The sequence below is a fragment of the Phyllobates terribilis genome, unplaced genomic scaffold, assembly GCF_046119375.1.
Source record: "Phyllobates terribilis strain yellow unplaced genomic scaffold, ASM4611937v1 Scaffold_8__6_contigs__length_399053987, whole genome shotgun sequence".
NCBI lineage: Eukaryota > Metazoa > Chordata > Amphibia > Anura > Dendrobatidae > Phyllobates > Phyllobates terribilis.
In genome coordinates this window covers 391,581,309-391,599,003 of record NW_027362768.1, presented here as the reverse complement: position 1 = coordinate 391,599,003, position 17,695 = coordinate 391,581,309, and the positions used below count along the sequence as shown (strand labels likewise).

The 17,695-nt window shown below is 60.5% G+C and overlaps 1 protein-coding gene across 2 annotated transcripts in view; it reads left to right on the top strand.

The window, feature by feature from the left end:
• The window catches only part of DAG1 (dystroglycan 1), a 43,466-nt gene extending 27,334 nt beyond the window's left edge, over positions 1–16,132 (top strand). The window contains exons 1-3 of one of the 2 annotated variants that reach the window (XM_073645194.1): positions 1,752–1,905; positions 6,095–6,424; positions 12,067–16,132. In XM_073645194.1, the coding sequence (XP_073501295.1) occupies positions 6,155–6,424; positions 12,067–14,463 (2,667 nt within the window). In that variant the 5' untranslated portion in view covers positions 1,752–1,905; positions 6,095–6,154 and the 3' untranslated portion in view covers positions 14,464–16,132. Of the gene's footprint in view, positions 1–1,751; positions 1,906–6,094; positions 6,425–12,066 lie in introns of those variants that run through there. The other variant, XM_073645195.1, reaches the window with a different exon arrangement.
• Positions 16,133–17,695: the final 1,563 nt, after the last annotated feature.

The following is a 17,695-nucleotide window of genomic DNA, read 5'->3' as shown; positions in this document are numbered from 1 at the left end:
GGGGTTGATGGGTGTTATATAGGGGTTGATGGGTGTTATATAGGAGTGATGGGTGTTGTATAGGGGTTGATGGGTGTTGTATAGGGGTTGATTGGGTGTTGTATAGGGGTTGATTGGGTGTTGTATAGGGGTTGATGGGTGTTATATAGGGGTGATGGGTGTTGTATAGGGGTGATGGGTGTTATATAGTAGATGATGGGTGTGTTATAAGGGTGATGGGTGTTGTATAGGGGTTGATTGGGTGTTATATAGGGGTTGATGGGTTGTTATATAGGAGTGATGGGTGTTGTATAGGGGTTGATGGGTGTTGTATAGGGGTTGATTGGGTGTTGTATAGGGGTTGATTGGGTGTTGTATAGGGGTGATGGGTGTTGTATAGGGGTTGATGGGTGTTGTATAGGGGTTGATTGGGTGTTGTATAGGGGTTGATGGGTGTTGTATAGGGGTTGATGGGTGTTGTATAGGGGTTGATGGGTGTTGTATAGGGGTTGATGGGTGTTATATAGGGGTTGATGGGTGTTATATAGGGGTGATGGGTGTTGTATAGGGGTTGATTGGGTGTTGTATAGGGGTTGATTGGGTGTTGTATAGGGGTTGATGGGTGTTGTATAGGGGTTGATTGGGTGAAGTGTTGTATAGGGGTTGATTGGGTGTTGTATAGGGGTTGATGGGTGTTGTATAGGGGTTGATGGGTGTTGTATAGGGGTTGATTGGGTGTTGTTGTATAGGGGTTGATGGGTGTTGTATAGGGGTTGATGGGTGTTGTATAGGGGTTGATGGGGTGTTGTATAGGGGTTGATTGGGTGTTGTATAGGGGTTGATGGGTGTTGTATAGGGGTTGATGGGTGTTGTATAGGGGTTGATGGGTGTTGTATAGGGGTTGATTGGGTGTTGTATAGGGGTTGATTGGGTGTTGTATAGGGGTTGATGGGTGTTGTATAGGGGTTGATGGGTGTTGTATAGGGGTTGATGGGTGTTGTATAGGGGTTGATGGGTGTTGTATAGGGGTTGATGGGTGTTGTATAGGGGTTGATTGGGTGTTGTATAGGGGTTGATGGGTGTTGTATAGGGGTTGATGGGTGTTTGTATAGGGGTTGATGGGTGTTGTATAGGGGTTGATTGGTGTGTGTATAGGGGGTGATGGGTGTTGTATAGGGGTTGATGGGTGTTGTATAGGGGTGATGGGTGTTGTATAGGGGTTGATGGGTGTTGTATAGGGGTTGATGGGTGTTGTATAGGGGTTGATGGGTGTTGTATAGGGGATGATGGGTGTTGTATAGGGGTTGATGGTGTTGTTATAGGGGTTGATTGGGTGTTGTATTGGGTTGATTGGGTGTTAATAGGGGTTGATGGGTGTTGTATAGGGTTGATGGGTGTTGTATAGGGGTTGATGGGTGTTGTATAGGGGTGATGGGTGTTGTATAGGGGTTGATGGGGTGTTGTATAGGGGTTGATTGGGTGTTGTATAGGGGTGATGGGTGTTGTTATAGGGGTGATGGGTGTTGTATGGGGTTGATTGGGTGTTGTATAGGGGTTGATTGGGTGTTATATAGTAGATGATGGGTGTTATTTAGGGGTGACGGTGTTAGACGCGGTGGGAGGCAGGGATCGCAGGCACCCGCCCTCTCCGGTCGCTGTAGTGCACTGCTGTCGGTCTTTAGGATCGTGCGCGGACTCTTCGTTAGGACACGCCCACTGCCTTCCTCTCACACACACGCTGATTGGTAGTTTATGTAGCCGGGCGGGGTAATAAAGCTACTGGGCGGAGCGAACCAAACCGACAGGGGAGGACTGGACGAGCAGATTCAGAATAGGGGTGGACACTGCTACTTCGCGGCGGAGGAGGCCTGTGTGACAGCGGCGGCCCGAGAGGCCTCTCCCGGGACACGGAGCGGAGACCGACCGGTGCGTGAGGCCGCGACATGGAAGTGTGTGTGGAGGACGGGGGCGGTAGTGCCGGGTGTGTGTGTGTGTGTGGAGGACGGGGGCAGTAGTGCCGGGTGTGTGTGTGTGGAGGACGGGGCAGTAGTGCCGGGTGTGTGTGGAGGACGGGGGCAGTAGTGCCGGTGTGTGTGTGTGTGTGGAGGACGGGGGCAGTAGTGCCGGGTGTGTGTGTGTGTGTGTGTGTGTGTGGAGGACGGGGGCAGTAGTGCCGGGTGTGTGTGTGTGTGTGTGGAGGACGGGGGCAGTAGTGCCGGGTGTGTGTGTGTGAAGGACGGGGCGGTAGTGCCGGGTGTGTGTGTGTGTGTGTGGAGGACGGGGGCAGTAGTGCCGGGTGTGTGTGTGTGAAGGACGGGGGCAGTAGTGCCGGGTGTGTGTGGAGGACGGGGGCAGTAGTGCCGGGTGTGTGTGTGTGTGTGGAGGACGGGGGCAGTAGTGCCGGGTGTGTGTGTGTGTGTGTGGAGGACGGGGCAGTAGTGCCGGGTGTGTGTGTGTGAAGGACGGGGGGCAGTAGTGCCGGGTGTGTGTGTGTGGAGGACGGGGGCAGTAGTGCCGGGTGTGTGTGTGTGTGTGTGGAGGACGGGGGCAGTAGTGCCGGGTGTGTGTGTGTGTGGAGGACGGGGGCAGTAGTGCGGGTGTGTGTGTGTGGAGGACGGGGGCAGTAGTGCCGGGTGTGTGTGTGTGTGTGTGGAGGACGGGGGCAGTAGTGCCGGGTGTGTGTGTGTGTGGAGGACGGGGGCAGTAGTGCCGGGTGTGTGTGTGTGAAGGACGGGGGGCAGTAGTGCCGGGTGTGTGTGTGTGTGTGTGGAGGACGGGGGCAGTAGTGCCGGGTGTGTGTGTGTGGAGGACGGGGGCAGTAGTGCCGGGTGTGTGTGTGGAGGACGGGGGCAGTAGTGCCGGGTGTGTGTGTGTGTGTGTGTGTGTGTGTGTGGAGGACGGGGGCAGTAGTGCCGGGTGTGTGTGGAGGACGGGGGCAGTAGTGCCGGGTGTGTGTGTGGAGGACGGGGGCAGTAGTGCCGGGTGTGTGTGTGTGGAGGACGGGAGCGGTAGTGCCGGGTGTGTGTGTGTGTGTGGAGGACGGGAGCGGTAGTGCCGGGTGTGTGTGTGTGTGTGGAGGACGGGGGCAGTAGTGCCGGGTGGGTGTGTGTGTGTGTGGAGGACGGGGGCAGTAGTGCCGGGTGTGTGTGTGTGCGGAGGACGGGGGCGGTAGTGCCGGGTGTGTGTGTGTGGAGGACGGGGGCAGTAGTGCCGGGTGTGTGTGTGTGAAGGACGGGGGCAGTAGTGCCGGGTGTGTGTGTGTGGAGGACGGGGGGCGGTAGTGCCGGGTGTGTGTGTGTGGAGGACGGGGGCGGTAGTGCCGGGTGTGTGTGTGTGTGGAGGACGGGGGCGGTAGTGCCGGGTGTGTGTGTGTGGAGGACGGGGGCAGTAGTGCCGGGTGTGTGTGTGGAGGACGGGGGCAGTAGTGCCGGGTGTGTGTGTGTGGAGGACGGGGGCAGTAGTGCCGGGTGTGTGTGTGTGCGGAGGACGGGGGCAGTAGTGCCGGGTGTGTGTGGAGGACGGGGGCAGTAGTGCCGGGTGTGTGTGTGTGCGGAGGACGGGGGCAGTAGTGCCGGGTGTGTGTGTGTGTGGAGGACGGGGGCGGTAGTGCCGGGTGTGTGTGTGTGTGTGTGTGTGGAGGACGGGGGCAGTAGTGCCGGGGGGGTGTGTGTGGAGGACGGGGGCAGTAGTGCCGGGGGGGTGTGTGTGGAGGACGGGGGCAGTAGTGCCGGGGGGGTGTGTGTGGAGGACGGGGGCAGTAGTGCCGGGGGGGTGTGTGTGGAGGACGGGGGCAGTAGTGCCGGGGGGTGTGTGTGGAGGACGGGGGCAGTAGTGCCGGGGGGGGTGTGTGTGGAGGACGGGGGCAGTAGTGCCGGGTGTGTGTGGAGGACGGGGGCAGTAGTGCCGGGTGTGTGTGTGTGTGGAGGACGGGGGCAGTAGTGCCGGGTGTGTGTGTGTGTGTGGAGGACGGGGGCAGTAGTGCCGGGTGTGTGTGTGCGGAGGACGGGGGCAGTAGTGCCGGGTGTGTGTGTGTGTGGAGGACGGGGACAGTAGTGCTGGGTGTGTGTGTGTGGAGGACGGGGGCAGTAGTGCTGGGTGTGTGTGTGTGTGTGCGGAGGACGGGGGCAGTAGTGCTGGGTGTGTGTGTGTGTGTGTGGAGGACGGGGGCAGTAGTGCTGGGTGTGTGTGTGTGTGGAGGACGGGGGCAGTAGTGCCGGGGGGTGGGGGTGTGGAGGATGGGGGCAGTAGTGCCGGGTGTGTGTGTGGGGAGGACGGGGGCAGTAGTGCCGGGTGTTTGTGTGCGGAGGACGGGGGCAGTAGTGCCGTGTGTGTGTGTGTGTGTGTGTGTGTGTGTGTGTGTGTGTGTGTGTGGAGGACGGGGGCAGTAGTGCCGGGTGTGTGTGGCGGGGGTATCTAGAATACAGTGGGGGTGGCGGTGCGGTATGTAGAATACAGTGGGGACGTCAGCGTGGTGTCTAGAATACAGTGGGGGCGGTGTCTAGAATACAGTGGGGGGTGGCGGTGCGGTATGTAGAATACAGTGGGGACGTCAGCGTGGTGTCTAGAATACAGTGGGCGGCGGCGGCGCGGTATCTAGAATACAGTGGGAGGTGGCGGCGCTGTATCTAGAATACAGTGGGGGGCGGCGGTGCGGTATGTAGAATACAGTGGGGGGTGGCGGCGCGGTATTTAGAATACAGTGGGGGTGGCGGCGCGGTATGTAGAATACAGTGGGGGTGGCGGCGCGGTATGTAGAATACAGTGGGGGTGGCGGCGCGGTATGTAGAATACAGTGGGGGTGGCGGCGCGGTATGTAGAATACAGTGGGGGGTGGCGGCGCGGTATGTAGAATACAGTGGGGGGTGGCGGCGCGGTATGTAGAATACAGTGGGGGGTGGCGGCGCGGTATGTAGAATACAGTGGGGGGTGGCGGCGCGGTATGTAGAATACAGTGGGGGGTGGCGGCGCGGTATGTAGAATACAGTGGGGGGTGGCGGCGCGGTATGTAGAATACAGTGGGGGTGGCGGCGCGGTATGTAGAATACAGTGGGGTGGCGGCGCGGTATGTAGAATACAGTGGGGGGTGGCGGCGCGGTATGTAGAATACAGTGGGGGGTGGCGGCGCGGTATGTAGAATACAGTGGGGGGTGGCGGCGCGGTATGTAGAATACAGTGGGGGGTGGCGGCGCGGTATGTAGAATACAGTGGGGGGTGGCGGCGCGGTATGTAGAATACAGTGGGGGGTGGCGGCGCGGTATGTAGAATACATGGGGGGTGGCGGCGCGGTATGTTGAATACATTGGGGGGTGGCGGCGCGGTATGTTGAATACATTGGGGGTGGCGGCGCGGTATGTTGAATACATTGGGGGTGGCGGCGCGGTATGTAGAATACAGTGGGGGGCGGCGGCGCGGTATCTAGAATACATTGGGGGGGCGGCGGCCCGGTAGGTAGAGCACATTGGGGGTAGTAGTACGATGCAGGATGTGATGAAACATCCTATAAATGTCCGTTCTGTCCTGATCTCGGCTTGTAGATGAAGCTGCTGCTCGTTCTGCACATGCTCAGTAGTGACCGGGGGCTGTGCAGAGGGAGGTTTGGTTTTCCCACTCTGTGGTTGATATCTCACAGCAGAGTTTGGTACAGTGGGTCGGTGCAGACAGCCCAGGTCTGCTGTCCTCATACATTGTACCAGCACCTCAGCTGTGTGATGGAGCGCGTGGCCCGCCGTATGCTCTGCTCACTCCCAGAGCTGCGTCCCTGTACAGACGCTTTGTAGCAGTGACATGGCCCGTCTGTGCGCAGCTCTGGCTGTGACTGGAGGATTCCTGGTAACCTAATGCCGCGGGGTATAAATACTCGCTGGCCGCAGCTATTCCTGGAGCGGCCGCCCCCTCGTCTCCTCGGCACTGCGTCCCGTCCCCCCCCCCGCGCTCTGACCACAGTGGCTGGCGAGACCCCTGTGATGTCTGGTAATGGGGATCCCAGGATCGGGGGCTCTGCGTCCCCAAGTTCTCACTTATGTTCTGTGTGGCCATCACAAGCTCTGTGCCTGCAGTGTAAAGCATGGTGGATTCGGCAGCACTGATCACATCTTAATTTTTTTTTTCTCCTCAGATGTTGGTAATGAGGGGCCATAGTGTCCTGTGAGACCCCCTTATCCTGCTGAACGCCACCATGAGGATGACGTCAGAGATGAATGCCCCCCGGACTCTCCTGGTGCTGGTCTTGGCCTCCTCGGTGTGGGCTGTCTGGCCGAACGATCCTGTGGAGCAGGGCCGCGACTGGGACCCCCGGCTTGAGGCCTCCATGCCCTCCCTATTCCCGGACATTAAAGAGACAGTGGCTCCAATGAGCGGAATCCCTGACAGCTCCACCATGGTGGGCCGAGCGTTCAGGATAACCGTGCCCACCCATCTGCTGCCCGCCGAGGAAGAGTCCATCCAGGTGAGGGCTGTGGGGGCAGAAACCACCGATCCATCAACAGACCCCACTGCAGTGGTGGTGGGGGGGGCTGGGGCTCGGAGCGGTACGCACCCCTGGGGAGGGGTGTGGGTTTGCTGTGGGTGGGAGCGTGCAGTGCCTTGCATACACCAGTGGGGGGCCGTGCAGCTGCTCCTGGCTGTAAACCTGTAATTATCCGTCTTATGTCCTGGAATGTGAAGGATTTCACACGGAGCAGATTATAGCGGCTGCACCTCCCCCCCCCCTCTCCTGGTAAAGGTCAGGGCTGCTGTGCGGGGGGACACGTATGGAGGGGGCAAGGGCCGGCCCCGGAGAGGGGGGGGGGGACGTATGGAGGGGGCAAGGGCCGGCCCCGGAGAGGGGGGGGGACGTATGGAGGGGGCAAGGGCCGGCCCCGGAGAGGGGGGGGGGGGGGGCGTATGGAGGGGGCAAGGGCCGGCCCCGGAGAGGGGGGGGGGGACGTATGGAGGGGGCAAGGGCCGGCCCCGGAGAGGGGGGGGGGGACGTATGGAGGGGGCAAGGGCCGGCCCCGGAGAGGGGGGGGGGGACGTATGGAGGGGGCAAGGGCCGGCCCCGGAGAGGGGGGGGGGGCGTATGGAGGGGGCAAGGGCCGGCCCCGGAGAGGGGGGGGGGGGCGTATGGAGGGGGCAAGGGCCGGCCCCGGAGAGGGGGGGGGGGGGGCGTATGGAGGGGGCAAGGGCCGGCCCCGGAGAGGGGGGGGGCGTATGGAGGGGGCAAGGGCCGGCCCCGGAGAGGGGGGGGGGGCGTATGGAGGGGGCAAGGGCCGGCCCCGGGGAGGGGGGGGGGTGTATGGAGGGGGCAAGGGCCGGCCCCGGAGAGGGGGGGGGGCGTATGGAGGGGGCAAGGGCCGGCCCCGGAGAGGGGGGGGGGGGCGTATGGAGGGGGCAAGGGCCGGCCCCGGGGAGGGGGGGGCGTATGGAGGGGGCAAGGGCCGGCCCCGGAGAGGGGGGGGGGGACGTATGGAGGGGGCAAGGGCCGGCCCCGGAGAGGGGGGGGGGGGACGTATGGGGGGGGGGCAAGGGCCGGCCGGAGGGTGGGAGGAGAGCGGCCTGTTCTCCCAGGGGATTTTGCAGCTCCTCGCATTGCGGGGGTCACAGGTCATGGGGTTCCCTTAGTCTCTATCATCCCTATCAGGAGGACCTGATGGTTCTTTCTGGATGGCGGCTGTTGTCTTTTGATGTCTGTCGGCTGCAGCGATTGCCGTGCTTTCGGCCTTACACCGTGGCCTCCTGCGTTTATAGTGGAGGCCGTCCTGTATGTGGAGGATGCGCCCCTGGTGGCCATATGTCAGCGATGCACAGGACACAGTTCTTGCTGCGTTTGCCGCTCGGGTTCTGGCATGTCATGGGTTAAGAGCGTAATGATGGAGGGTTCAGGGTGGATATTCTACTCCCAAAACAAGTGACCGCAGAGAGTGGCTGATTGCAGAGAGCAATACCGGGTAAACGGATTGTGTGCACTTGCTCATCAGTTCCTAAACTCTCCATATAGCAAAGCTTCCCGTATCAGCTGGACTGCAGTCACCTCCAGAGCTGCGCTCACTCCCCCCCCCCCCCCCCCCCCTGGTCCCATCCCCATAATGACTGCCCCGGGTTGTACTTACAGTCAGGGCGACGCTGGGTGTGTGTCGGGGGGTGGTGTGTGTGTCGGGGGGGGTGCTCTGTGTGTGTGTGTGTCGGGGGGGTGCTCTGTGTGTGTGTGTGTGTGTCGGGGGGTGCTCTGTGTGTGTGTGTGTCGGGGGGTGCTCTGTGTGTGTGTGTGTGTGTGTCGGGGGGGTGCTCTGTGTGTGTGTGTGTGTCGGGGGGGTGCTCTGTGTGTGTGTGTGTGTCGGGGGGGTGCTCTGTGTGTGTGTGTGTCGGGGGGGTGCTCTGTGTGTGTGTGTGTGTCGGGGGGGGTGCTCTGTGTGTGTGTGTGTCGGGGGGGTGCTCTGTGTGTGTGTGTGTGTCGGGGGGGGTGCTCTGTGTGTGTGTGTGTGTCGGGGGGGTGCTCTGTGTGTGTGTGTGTGTGTCGGGGGGGTGCTCTGTGTGTGTGTGTGTGTGTCGGGGGGGTGCTCTGTGTGTGTGTGTGGGTCGGGGGGTGCTCTGTGTGTGTGTGTGTGTCGGGGGGGTGCTCTGTGTGTGTGTGTCGGGGGGGTGCTCTGTGTGTGTGTGTGTGTCGGGGGGGTGCTCTGTGTGTGTGTGTGTGTGTGTCGGGGGGGTGCTCTGTGTGTGTGTGTGTGTGTGTCGGGGGGGTGCTCTGTGTGTGTGTGTGTGTCGGGGGGGTGCTCTGTGTGTGTGTGTGTGTGTCGGGGGGGTGCTCTGTGTGTGTGTGTGTCGGGGGGGTGCTCTGTGTGTGTGTGTGTCGGGGGGGTGCTGTGTGTGTGTCGGGGGGGTGCTGTGTGTGTGTCGGGGGGGTGCTCTGTGTGTGTGTGTGTGTGTGTCGGGGGGTGGTCTGTGTGTGTGTGTCGGGGGGGTGCTCTGTGTGTGTGTGTGTCGGGGGGGTGCTCTGTGTGTGTGTGTGTGTCGGGGGGGTGCTCTGTGTGTGTGTGTGTGTCGGGGGGGTGCTCTGTGTGTGTGTGTGTGTGTCGGGGGGGGTGCTCTGTGTGTGTGTGTGTGTGTCGGGGGGTGCTCTGTGTGTGTGTGTGGGTCGGGGGGTGCTCTGTGTGTGTGTGTGTCGGGGGGGTGCTCTGTGTGTGTGTCGGGGGGGTGCTCTGTGTGTGTGTGTGTGTCGGGGGGGTGCTCTGTGTGTGTGTGTGTGTGTGTCGGGGGGGTGCTCTGTGTGTGTGTGTGTGTCGGGGGGGTGCTCTGTGTGTGTGTGTGTGTGTCGGGGGGGTGCTCTGTGTGTGTGTGTGCGGGGGGTGCTCTGTGTGTGTGTGTGTCGGGGGGGTGCTGTGTGTGTGTCGGGGGGGTGCTGTGTGTGTGTCGGGGGGGTGCTCTGTGTGTGTGTGTGTGTGTCGGGGGGGTGCTCTGTGTGTGTGTGTGTCGGGGGGGTGCTCTGTGTGTGTGTGTGTCGGGGGGGTGCTGTGTGTGTGTCGGGGGGGTGCTGTGTGTGTGTCGGGGGGGTGCTCTGTGTGTGTGTGTGTGTGTGTCGGGGGGTGGTCTGTGTGTGTGTGTCGGGGGTGCTCTGTGTGTGTGTGTGTGTCGGGGGGTGCTCTGTGTGTGTGTGTGTCGGGGGGTGCTCTGTGTGTGTGTGTGTCGGGGGGTGCTCTGTGTGTGTGTGTCGGGGGGGGTGCTCTGTGTGTGTGTGTGTGTGTCGGGGGGGTGCTCTGTGTGTGTGTCGGGGGGGTGCTCTGTGTGTGTGTCGGGGGGGTGGTGTGTGTGTGTCGGGGGGTGGTGTGTGTGTCGGGGGGGTGGTGTGTGTGTCGGGGGGGTGGTGTGTTGTGTGTGTGTGTGTCGGGGGGGGTGCTCTGTGTGTGTGTGTGTCGGGGGGGTGCTCTGTGTGTGTGTGTGTGTCGGGGGGGTGCTCTGTGTGTGTGTCGGGGGGGTGCTCTGTGTGTGTGTCGGGGGGGTGGTGTGTGTGTCGGGGGGGTGGTGTGTGTGTCGGGGGGGTGGTGTGTGTGTGTGTGTGTCGGGGGGGTGGTGTGTGTGTGTCGGGGGGGGTGCTCTGTGTGTGTGTGTGTCGGGGGGGTGCTCTGTGTGTGTGTCGGGGGGGTGCTCTGTGTGTGTCGGGGGGGTGCTCTGTGTGTGTGTGTCGGGGGGATGCTCTGTGTGTGTGTGTCGGGGGGGTGCTCTGTGTGTGTGTGTGGGTGGGGGGGTGCTCTGTGTGTGTGTGTGGGTCGGGGGGTGGTCTGTGTGTGTGTGTGGGTGGGGGGGTGCTCTGTGTGTGTGTCGGGGGGGTGCTCTGTGTGTGTCGGGGGGGGTGCTCTGTGTGTGTGTCGGGGGGGGTGCTCTGTGTGTGTCGGGGGGGGTGCTCTGTGTGTGTGTGTCGGGGGATGCTCTGTGTGTGTGTGTGTGTGTGTGTCGGGGGGGTGCTCTGTGTGTGTGTGTGGGTGGGGGGGTGCTCTGTGTGTGTGTGTGGGTCGGGGGGTGCTCTGTGTGTGTGTGTGGGTCGGGGGGTGGCTCTGTGTGTGTGTGTGTCGGGGGGTGTCTGTGTGTGTGTGTGTCGGGGGGGTGGTCTGTGTGTGTGTGTGTCGGGGGGGTGTCTGTGTGTGTGTGTGTCGGGGGGTGGTCTGTGTGTGTGTGTGTCGGGGGGTGGTCTGTGTGTGTGTGTGTCGGGGGGGTGGTCTGTGTGTGTGTGTGTCGGGGGGGTGGTCTGTGTGTGTGTGTGTCGGGGGGGTGGTCTGTGTGTGTGTGTGTCGGGGGGGTGGTCTGTGTGTGTGTGTCGGGGGGGTGGTCTGTGTGTGTGTGTCGGGGGGGTGGTCTGTGTGTGTGTGTCGGGGGGGTGTCTGTCGACGCTTGGGGGTGGTCTGTCTGTGTCGACGCTGGGGGTCAGCAGAGGTCACTGTATACAGTATATCCTGGTATTACGGAGCTGACACCATGGCGGCGTCCTGTGCAGGGTCGTCAGCGGCTCGTCAGACGCGGTTCTCTGACTGCATCATGGCGGTGACTCTCGGCGTTCCTCGCGTCCTGCCCCGTGTGCAGTGCGGTATTGGGCCGCAGCCGCCATCAGCTGTCTCTAGTGTGTATATGTGTATGTATGACATGCTGCTGGCACGCACGCGGGGGTCGAGCGGCGGCTCCCCTGTACAGACTGCTGCTTATTATAGCGCACGAGTCAGAGTTTCCAGCATTCCCCTCGTTCCACCTCCACTCATGGCTGATCTGCTGGGGCGCAGGGACGGCCACTTGTGGGGCCTTGTACTTTCCAGTGTTTGCCGCCGTCTACCTGTCACGGCTCCGTGCATTGCTCTGGGCAGCAGCTGTGGTCTCCATGTCATGCAGATCATTGGAGGGAGCGAGTCCAGTCACCCAGGTCCATCGTTCCTACGTAGTGGCGCGGTGTGGGACAAGCAGCAGGCGGCACAGGCACGGTGTGGGACAAGAAGCAGGCGGCACAGGCACGGTGTGGGACAAGCAGCAGGCGGCACAGGCGCGTGTGGGGCAGGCGGCACAGGCGCAGTGTGGGACAAGCAGCAGGGTGGACAAGGGCGGTGTGGGGCAGAGTGCACAGGCGCGTTGTGGGACAAGCGGTGGGCGGCACAGGCGCGTTGTGGGGCAGGCGGCACAGGCGCAGTGTGGGACAAGCAGCAGGGTGGACAAGGGCGGTGTGGGGCACAGTGCACAGGCGCGTTGTGGGACAAGCGGTGGGCGGCACAGGCGCGGTGTGGGGCAGGGTGCACAGGCGCGGTGTGGGGCAGGGTGCACAGGCGCGGTGTGGGACAAGCGGTGGGCGGCACAGGCGCGGTGTGGGGCAGGGTGCACAGGCGCGGTGTGGGACAAGCGGTGGGCGGCACAGGCGCGTTGTGGGGCAGGGCGCACAGGCGCTGTGTGTGACAAGTGGCGGGTGGTAGGGGCCAGGCGTTGTGTGGTACAGGGGCTCACTGCATGCCTCCTTTGTCACCAGTTGGTATTTCTGGCATAGAGGTTATGTTGCCCCCCCCAGCCCCCAATACGTCGAGTGCAGTATGTGTGATCTGCATGACTGCGTCTTATCACTGAATCTCTCTTTTCTTTCCTCTGCAGATCGTTGAGGTTGGGAAGGAGACGCTCCCGTCATGGCTGCACTGGGAGGGTGATGCACTGGAGGGGCTTCCCTTGGACAGTGATAAGGGGGTGTACGATATTTCTGTCACCACCTTTCTGCTGGCTCCTAACGGCTCATTTGTACCTCAAGCCTCCGATGTCTTCTCCATCGAAGTTCACCCCGAGGACCATAGTGAGCTGCCTTCTATACGACTGTCTGGATCTGAATCCAATGACTTCTCTCCCTTCCTGTGTGGCGCCGATGAGCCCGTCACCATCCTCACAGTCATCCTAGATGCTGATTTGACTAAAATGAGCCCGAAGCAGAGAGTGGAGCTTCTGAGGAGCATGAGGGACTTCTCTGAGGTAGAGCTGCATCACATGAAGTTGGTCCCTGTGGTCAATAACAGACTCTTTGATATGTCAGCCTTTATGGCCGGGCCTGGAAACGCTAAGAAAGTAGTAGAGAATGGGGCACTGCTGTCCTGGAAGGTCGGGTGCTCCATGGATCAGAACAGTGTGCCAAACATCAGCTCTGTTGAGGTCCCGGCAAAGGAAGGGGCAATGTCTGCCCGCCTGGGTTACCCTGTTGTGGGGTGGCATATTGCCAACAAGAAGCCTCATATGCCTAAAAGACTTCGAAGGCAGATTTACACTACGCCAACCCCTGTGACGGCAGTTGGTCCTCCCACCACTGCTGCCCACGAGCCACCAGTAAGGATTGTCCCAACCCCAACATCACCAGCTATAGCCGGGCCGACGGATACAACTGTCCCTCCGGTCCGTGAGCCCATCCCTCTTCCTGGGAAGCCGACCATTACTATCAGAACTAGGGGACAGATCATGCACACCCCAACTCTCACTGTCATCCATCCTACAAGGGTGGAACCTACCAGTATGGTCCCTGGTCATGTCACGCCGACGATGACCAGGCCTTCATATGTAGAACCCACGGCGACTGTAACACCACCGTCTGCAACTACAAAGAGGCCGAAGTCCACCCTGAAACCAGCAACGACTCCCAGTACAGATTCATCCACGACATCAACCAGAAAACCGACCCGAAGAACCAAACCTCCCAAAACGAGACCCCCAGATACCAAAACTCCACCTACCAAGATGGAGACAACTACTCCCAGCCGCACGCGAAGCTCTACCAGCAGCGTCCCCCGCACCTATAACACTGAACCCGAGCTCAAGAACCACGTGGATAAAGTCGTGGCCTGGGTGGGGACTTACTTTGAAGTTAAAATCCCCCCCGACACTTTCTACGACAAGGAGGATGGCACCACAGACAATCTGAGACTTACACTGGAGCCCAGGAAAAGTGCAAGCCCCCGCGACAAGACATGGGTCATCCTCAACAGCACCAGCCAAGTCATGTACGGCATGCCTGATCTCAAATACGTGGGCGACCACGAGTACTACTTGAAAGCCACGGACAAGGGAGGCCTCACTGCCGTAGATGCCCTCGAAATCCAAGTCCGGAACTTTTTCCTCAAGGAGCCATCACCCGTTAAATTTACTGCTCGGTTCCAGGGCGACCATGAATCCGTCCTTAATGATGTCAACAAGAAGATCCAGCTTGTGAAGAAGCTCGGCTTTGCCTTCGGTGACCGGAACAGCAGCTCCATCACTCTGCAGAACATCACCAGGGGCTCCATCGTGGTGGAGTGGACCAATAACACGCTGCCCGTCGATCAGTGCCCGAAGGATCAGATCGAAGCCATCGGGAGGAAGATCTTTGACGAGCAGCGGCAGCCCCGACCCCACTTCATCTCTGCCATGGAGCCGGAGTTTAAACTTGAGGATGTAGCCGTATCCCTCACCGGCAGCTGCCAGCACTCGCGCAGGCTTTTCGGGATCCCTCTAACCCCAGAAGAAGAGGTTGTCACGGCGGTCGCCCCAACTGTAGCCGCTGACAGAAACCCTGAAAAGAGCAGCGAGGACGACGTCTACCTCCACACCGTCATCCCGGCTGTTGTGGTGGCTGCCATCTTGTTAATCGCTGGTATTATAGCAATGATCTGTTATCGGAAGAAGCGGAAAGGCAAGCTGACCATCGAGGACCAGGCCACTTTTATCAAGAAGGGGGTGCCCATCATATTCGCAGATGAACTGGACGACTCCAAGCCGCCGCCTTCCTCCAGTATGCCATTGATCCTCAAGGAGGAGAAAGCTCCTCTGCCACCGCCTGAGTACCCCAACCAGAATATGCCAGAGACCATCCCCCTAAACCACGACGCGTTAGGGGAGTACGCCCCACTTAGGGATGAGGACCCTAATGCGCCCCCTTACCAGCCTCCCCCACCTTTCACAGCGCCCATGGAGGGGAAAGGGTCTCGTCCTAAAAACATGACCCCCTACCGATCTCCACCCCCTTACGTGCCCCCTTAATGACCGGTGTCCTCTGTGAGGGGCGGATTAGGGCTGTTGGTCGCCTGCAATCTACTGTCACCGCGACAGAAAACTCTGCTGTTCTAAGCAAAGAATCAAAGACCTGGAAGGTTTCCTAGAGACTCGGGGGTCCGGGCCCCGCTCCCTCACAGCCCCCCATCGGACAGCCGCCATTCTCATGTTTGTGTTGATACAAATGTGCGCCCACATCTAGATTGCAGGCAGAGACGCTGACGAGCGCAGGAAGCGGCCGCACGTCCCCGAGTCCGCTCCTGGGGGCGCCGCTTCTCTGCTCTTCTTGCCTTTAACACTAACTGTCTTTGATTTTCTTCTCTCCACGTGTCTACGACATAACAGATGTAACGGAGCCGCGGTCCGGAGACCTTGCTGGTTTTATCTTCTTACATTTAATCCTCTGTAATGGGGACAATTCATGTCGGGTAACCTGACGGCGCCACCTGTGGGTCGGGAGGCTCCAGCAGCTCTGCCTGCTGGTCTAGCATGTGTAGGGGTCTTCTGGGGTCTCCCCGGCCGCTCACCACCATGTCCAGGCCGCCGGCTTCCCTGGTGCGTCCTGTGCAGGTTTTAAGTAAAGATGCAATATTTTTCTGATTTCCTCCAGATGAACGGTCTCTGCCGCCACTAAAGGTTCCTGACCCTGCGCCGCTGATCCCTTATGGTGCTGTCCCGGGCGGCCACTTATCACTCGTTTTTTTTAACAAAGTTTTGATATTCAGCCTCAAAGTGTTTTATTAGGAAAAGTGTTGATGCTGTACCGCGGCGGTGCGAGGAGTGCTCACCCTTGCAGGCGTGTCTCGTGGCCGCTCCTCCCCAGCTTCCGTCTGTCAGGGTCCTGCGCTCCCGCTGCTCTTATTCATCACATTCTTTTGCTTGTTTTGCTTTTCTGACTAAACGGTTTTGTTTGATTTTTTTTTTCTTTTTTTTTTTTTTTAATCCTTATACCATTAAAGTAAGGGAAGTGATTTGCAATAACGTCTCGAGCCTTTGGGGGGCGGCGGTGGCTGAGTACGACACCATACACTAAAGCCATATTGAATGTCCTGCTGTGTAGTGATGACACTGGATTTCACGGAGGGGCAGATCGTCCCGACCGTCAGTATTACCCATCGCCCCCACCCTCATTGCTCGATGTCTGGGGAGGGGCCTGAGGACGGTGGCAGTGTGCCGGGAGGGGGGCGACGGTGGCGGTGTGCCGGGGCGGTGCATTCTCTGCTAGCAGAACATCATTGGTCGTTCTTGCAGTTGATGGGTTCAGCATTGCGGCGGCTTCTCTTAAACCGTACCCGTTATCAGCGCACAGCGGAAGCCGCCATTTTGGCTTTACGGTCCGTGTTGTAATCTGAACAGAGAAGGTCCCTAGTGGCAGCTTCGCCCCCCAGTGAATACACTTATAAGCACATAAGACGTGATGAGCGGGGCGGCGGCGGCAGCCCGGGCCCCTCGGCTCCTCCTCACCACTCGGGCTGCGCTTTCATTATTAAACAATTTGCCTTATTACTTGTTGTCCATAATTCTCCCACAATCTTTTTCTGTGCACCATTGATGATGATGATGTTTGCTGCGGCCGCTCGGTCAGTGTGGAGCATATAGTGTGTATGTTATCTTACAGATCCTTGTATTGTATAGACAATAAACCACCGTGACTTTACAGCAGCGTCTGTGTGTGACCATCCTGACCTCCGACCCCTGACCCCACTGCCTGTCCCACACCGCCCACCAAACTCCCAAACATGCATGAGCTCAGCGGGGAGACGAGAAAGTCAGTGCCAGACCCCTCCGTCCCCCAGACTCCTCCTCCACCCCCCAGACTCCTCCTCCTGGTCCTGTTTTGGTAGGGATAAACTCCTCTTGGTCCTCTCTTCCCTTCCCCACCCAGACTCCTCTTGATCCCCCCCCCCTTAGACTCCTCTCTTCCACACCCCCCCTTTAGACTCCTCTTGGTCCCCTCTCCTTCCCCCCTTAGACTCCTCTTCCCTCCCCACTCCCCAGACTCCTTTTGGCCCCCTCCTCTTCCCTCCCCAGACTCCTCCTTGGTCCCCTCCTCTCCTCTTGGTCCCCTCCTCTCCTCTCCTCTTGGTCCCCTCCTCTTCCTTCCCCAGACTCCTCCTTGGTCCCCTCCTCTCCTCTTGGTCCCCTCTTCCCTCCCCAGACTCCTCCTTGGCCCCCTCCTCTTCCCTCCCCAGACTCCTCCTTGGTCCCCTCCTCTCCTCTTGGTCCCCTCTTCCCGCCCCACTCCCCAGACTCCTCCTTGGTCCCTTCCTCTTCCCTCCCCACTCCCCAGACTCCTCCTTGGTCCCTTCCTCTTCCCTCCCCACTCCCCAGACTCCTCCTTGGTCCCTTCCTCTTCCCTCCCCACTCCCCAGACTCCTCCTTGGTCCCTTCCTCTTCCCTCCCCACTCCCCAGACTCCTCCTTGGTCCCTTCCTCTTCACTCCCCAGACTCCTCCTTGGTCCCTTCCTCTTCCCTCCCCACTCCCCAGACTCCTCCTTGGTCCCTTCCTCTTCCCTCCCCACTCCCCAGACTCCTCCTTGGTCCCTTCCTCTTCCCTCCCCACTCCCCAGACTCCTCCTTGGTCCCTTCCTCTTCCCTCCCCACTCCCCAGACTCCTCTTGGTCCCTTCCTCTTCCCTCCCCACTCCCCAGACTCCTCTTGGTCCCCTCCCCAGACTCCTCTTCCATTCCCTCCCCAGACTCCTCTTTCCTCCCCTCCCCAGACTCCTCTTTCCTCCCCTCCCCAGACTCCTCTTTCCTCCCCTCCCCAGACTCCTCTTTCCTCCCCTCCCCTCCCCAGACTCCTCTTTCCTCCCCTCCCCTGACTCCTCTTTCCTCCCCTCCCCTCCCCTCCCCAGACTCCTCTTTCCTCCCCTCCCCTCCCCAGACTCCTCTTTCCTCCCCTCCCCTCCCCAGACTCCTCTTTCCTTTCCTCCCCTCCCCTCCCCAGACTCCTCTCCCCTCCCCTCCCCAGACTCCTCTCCCCTCCCCTCCCCAGACTCCCCTCCCCAGACTCCCCTCCCCTCCCCAGACTCCTCTCCCCTCCCCAGACTCCTCTCCCCTCCCCTCCCCAGACTCCTCTCCCCTCCCCTCCCCAGACTCCTCTCCCCTCCCCTCCCCAGACTCCTCTCCCCTCCCCTCCCCAGACTCCTCTCCCCTCCCCTCCCCAGACTCCTCTCCCCTCCCCTCCCCAGACTCCCCTCCCCTCCCCAGACTCCTCT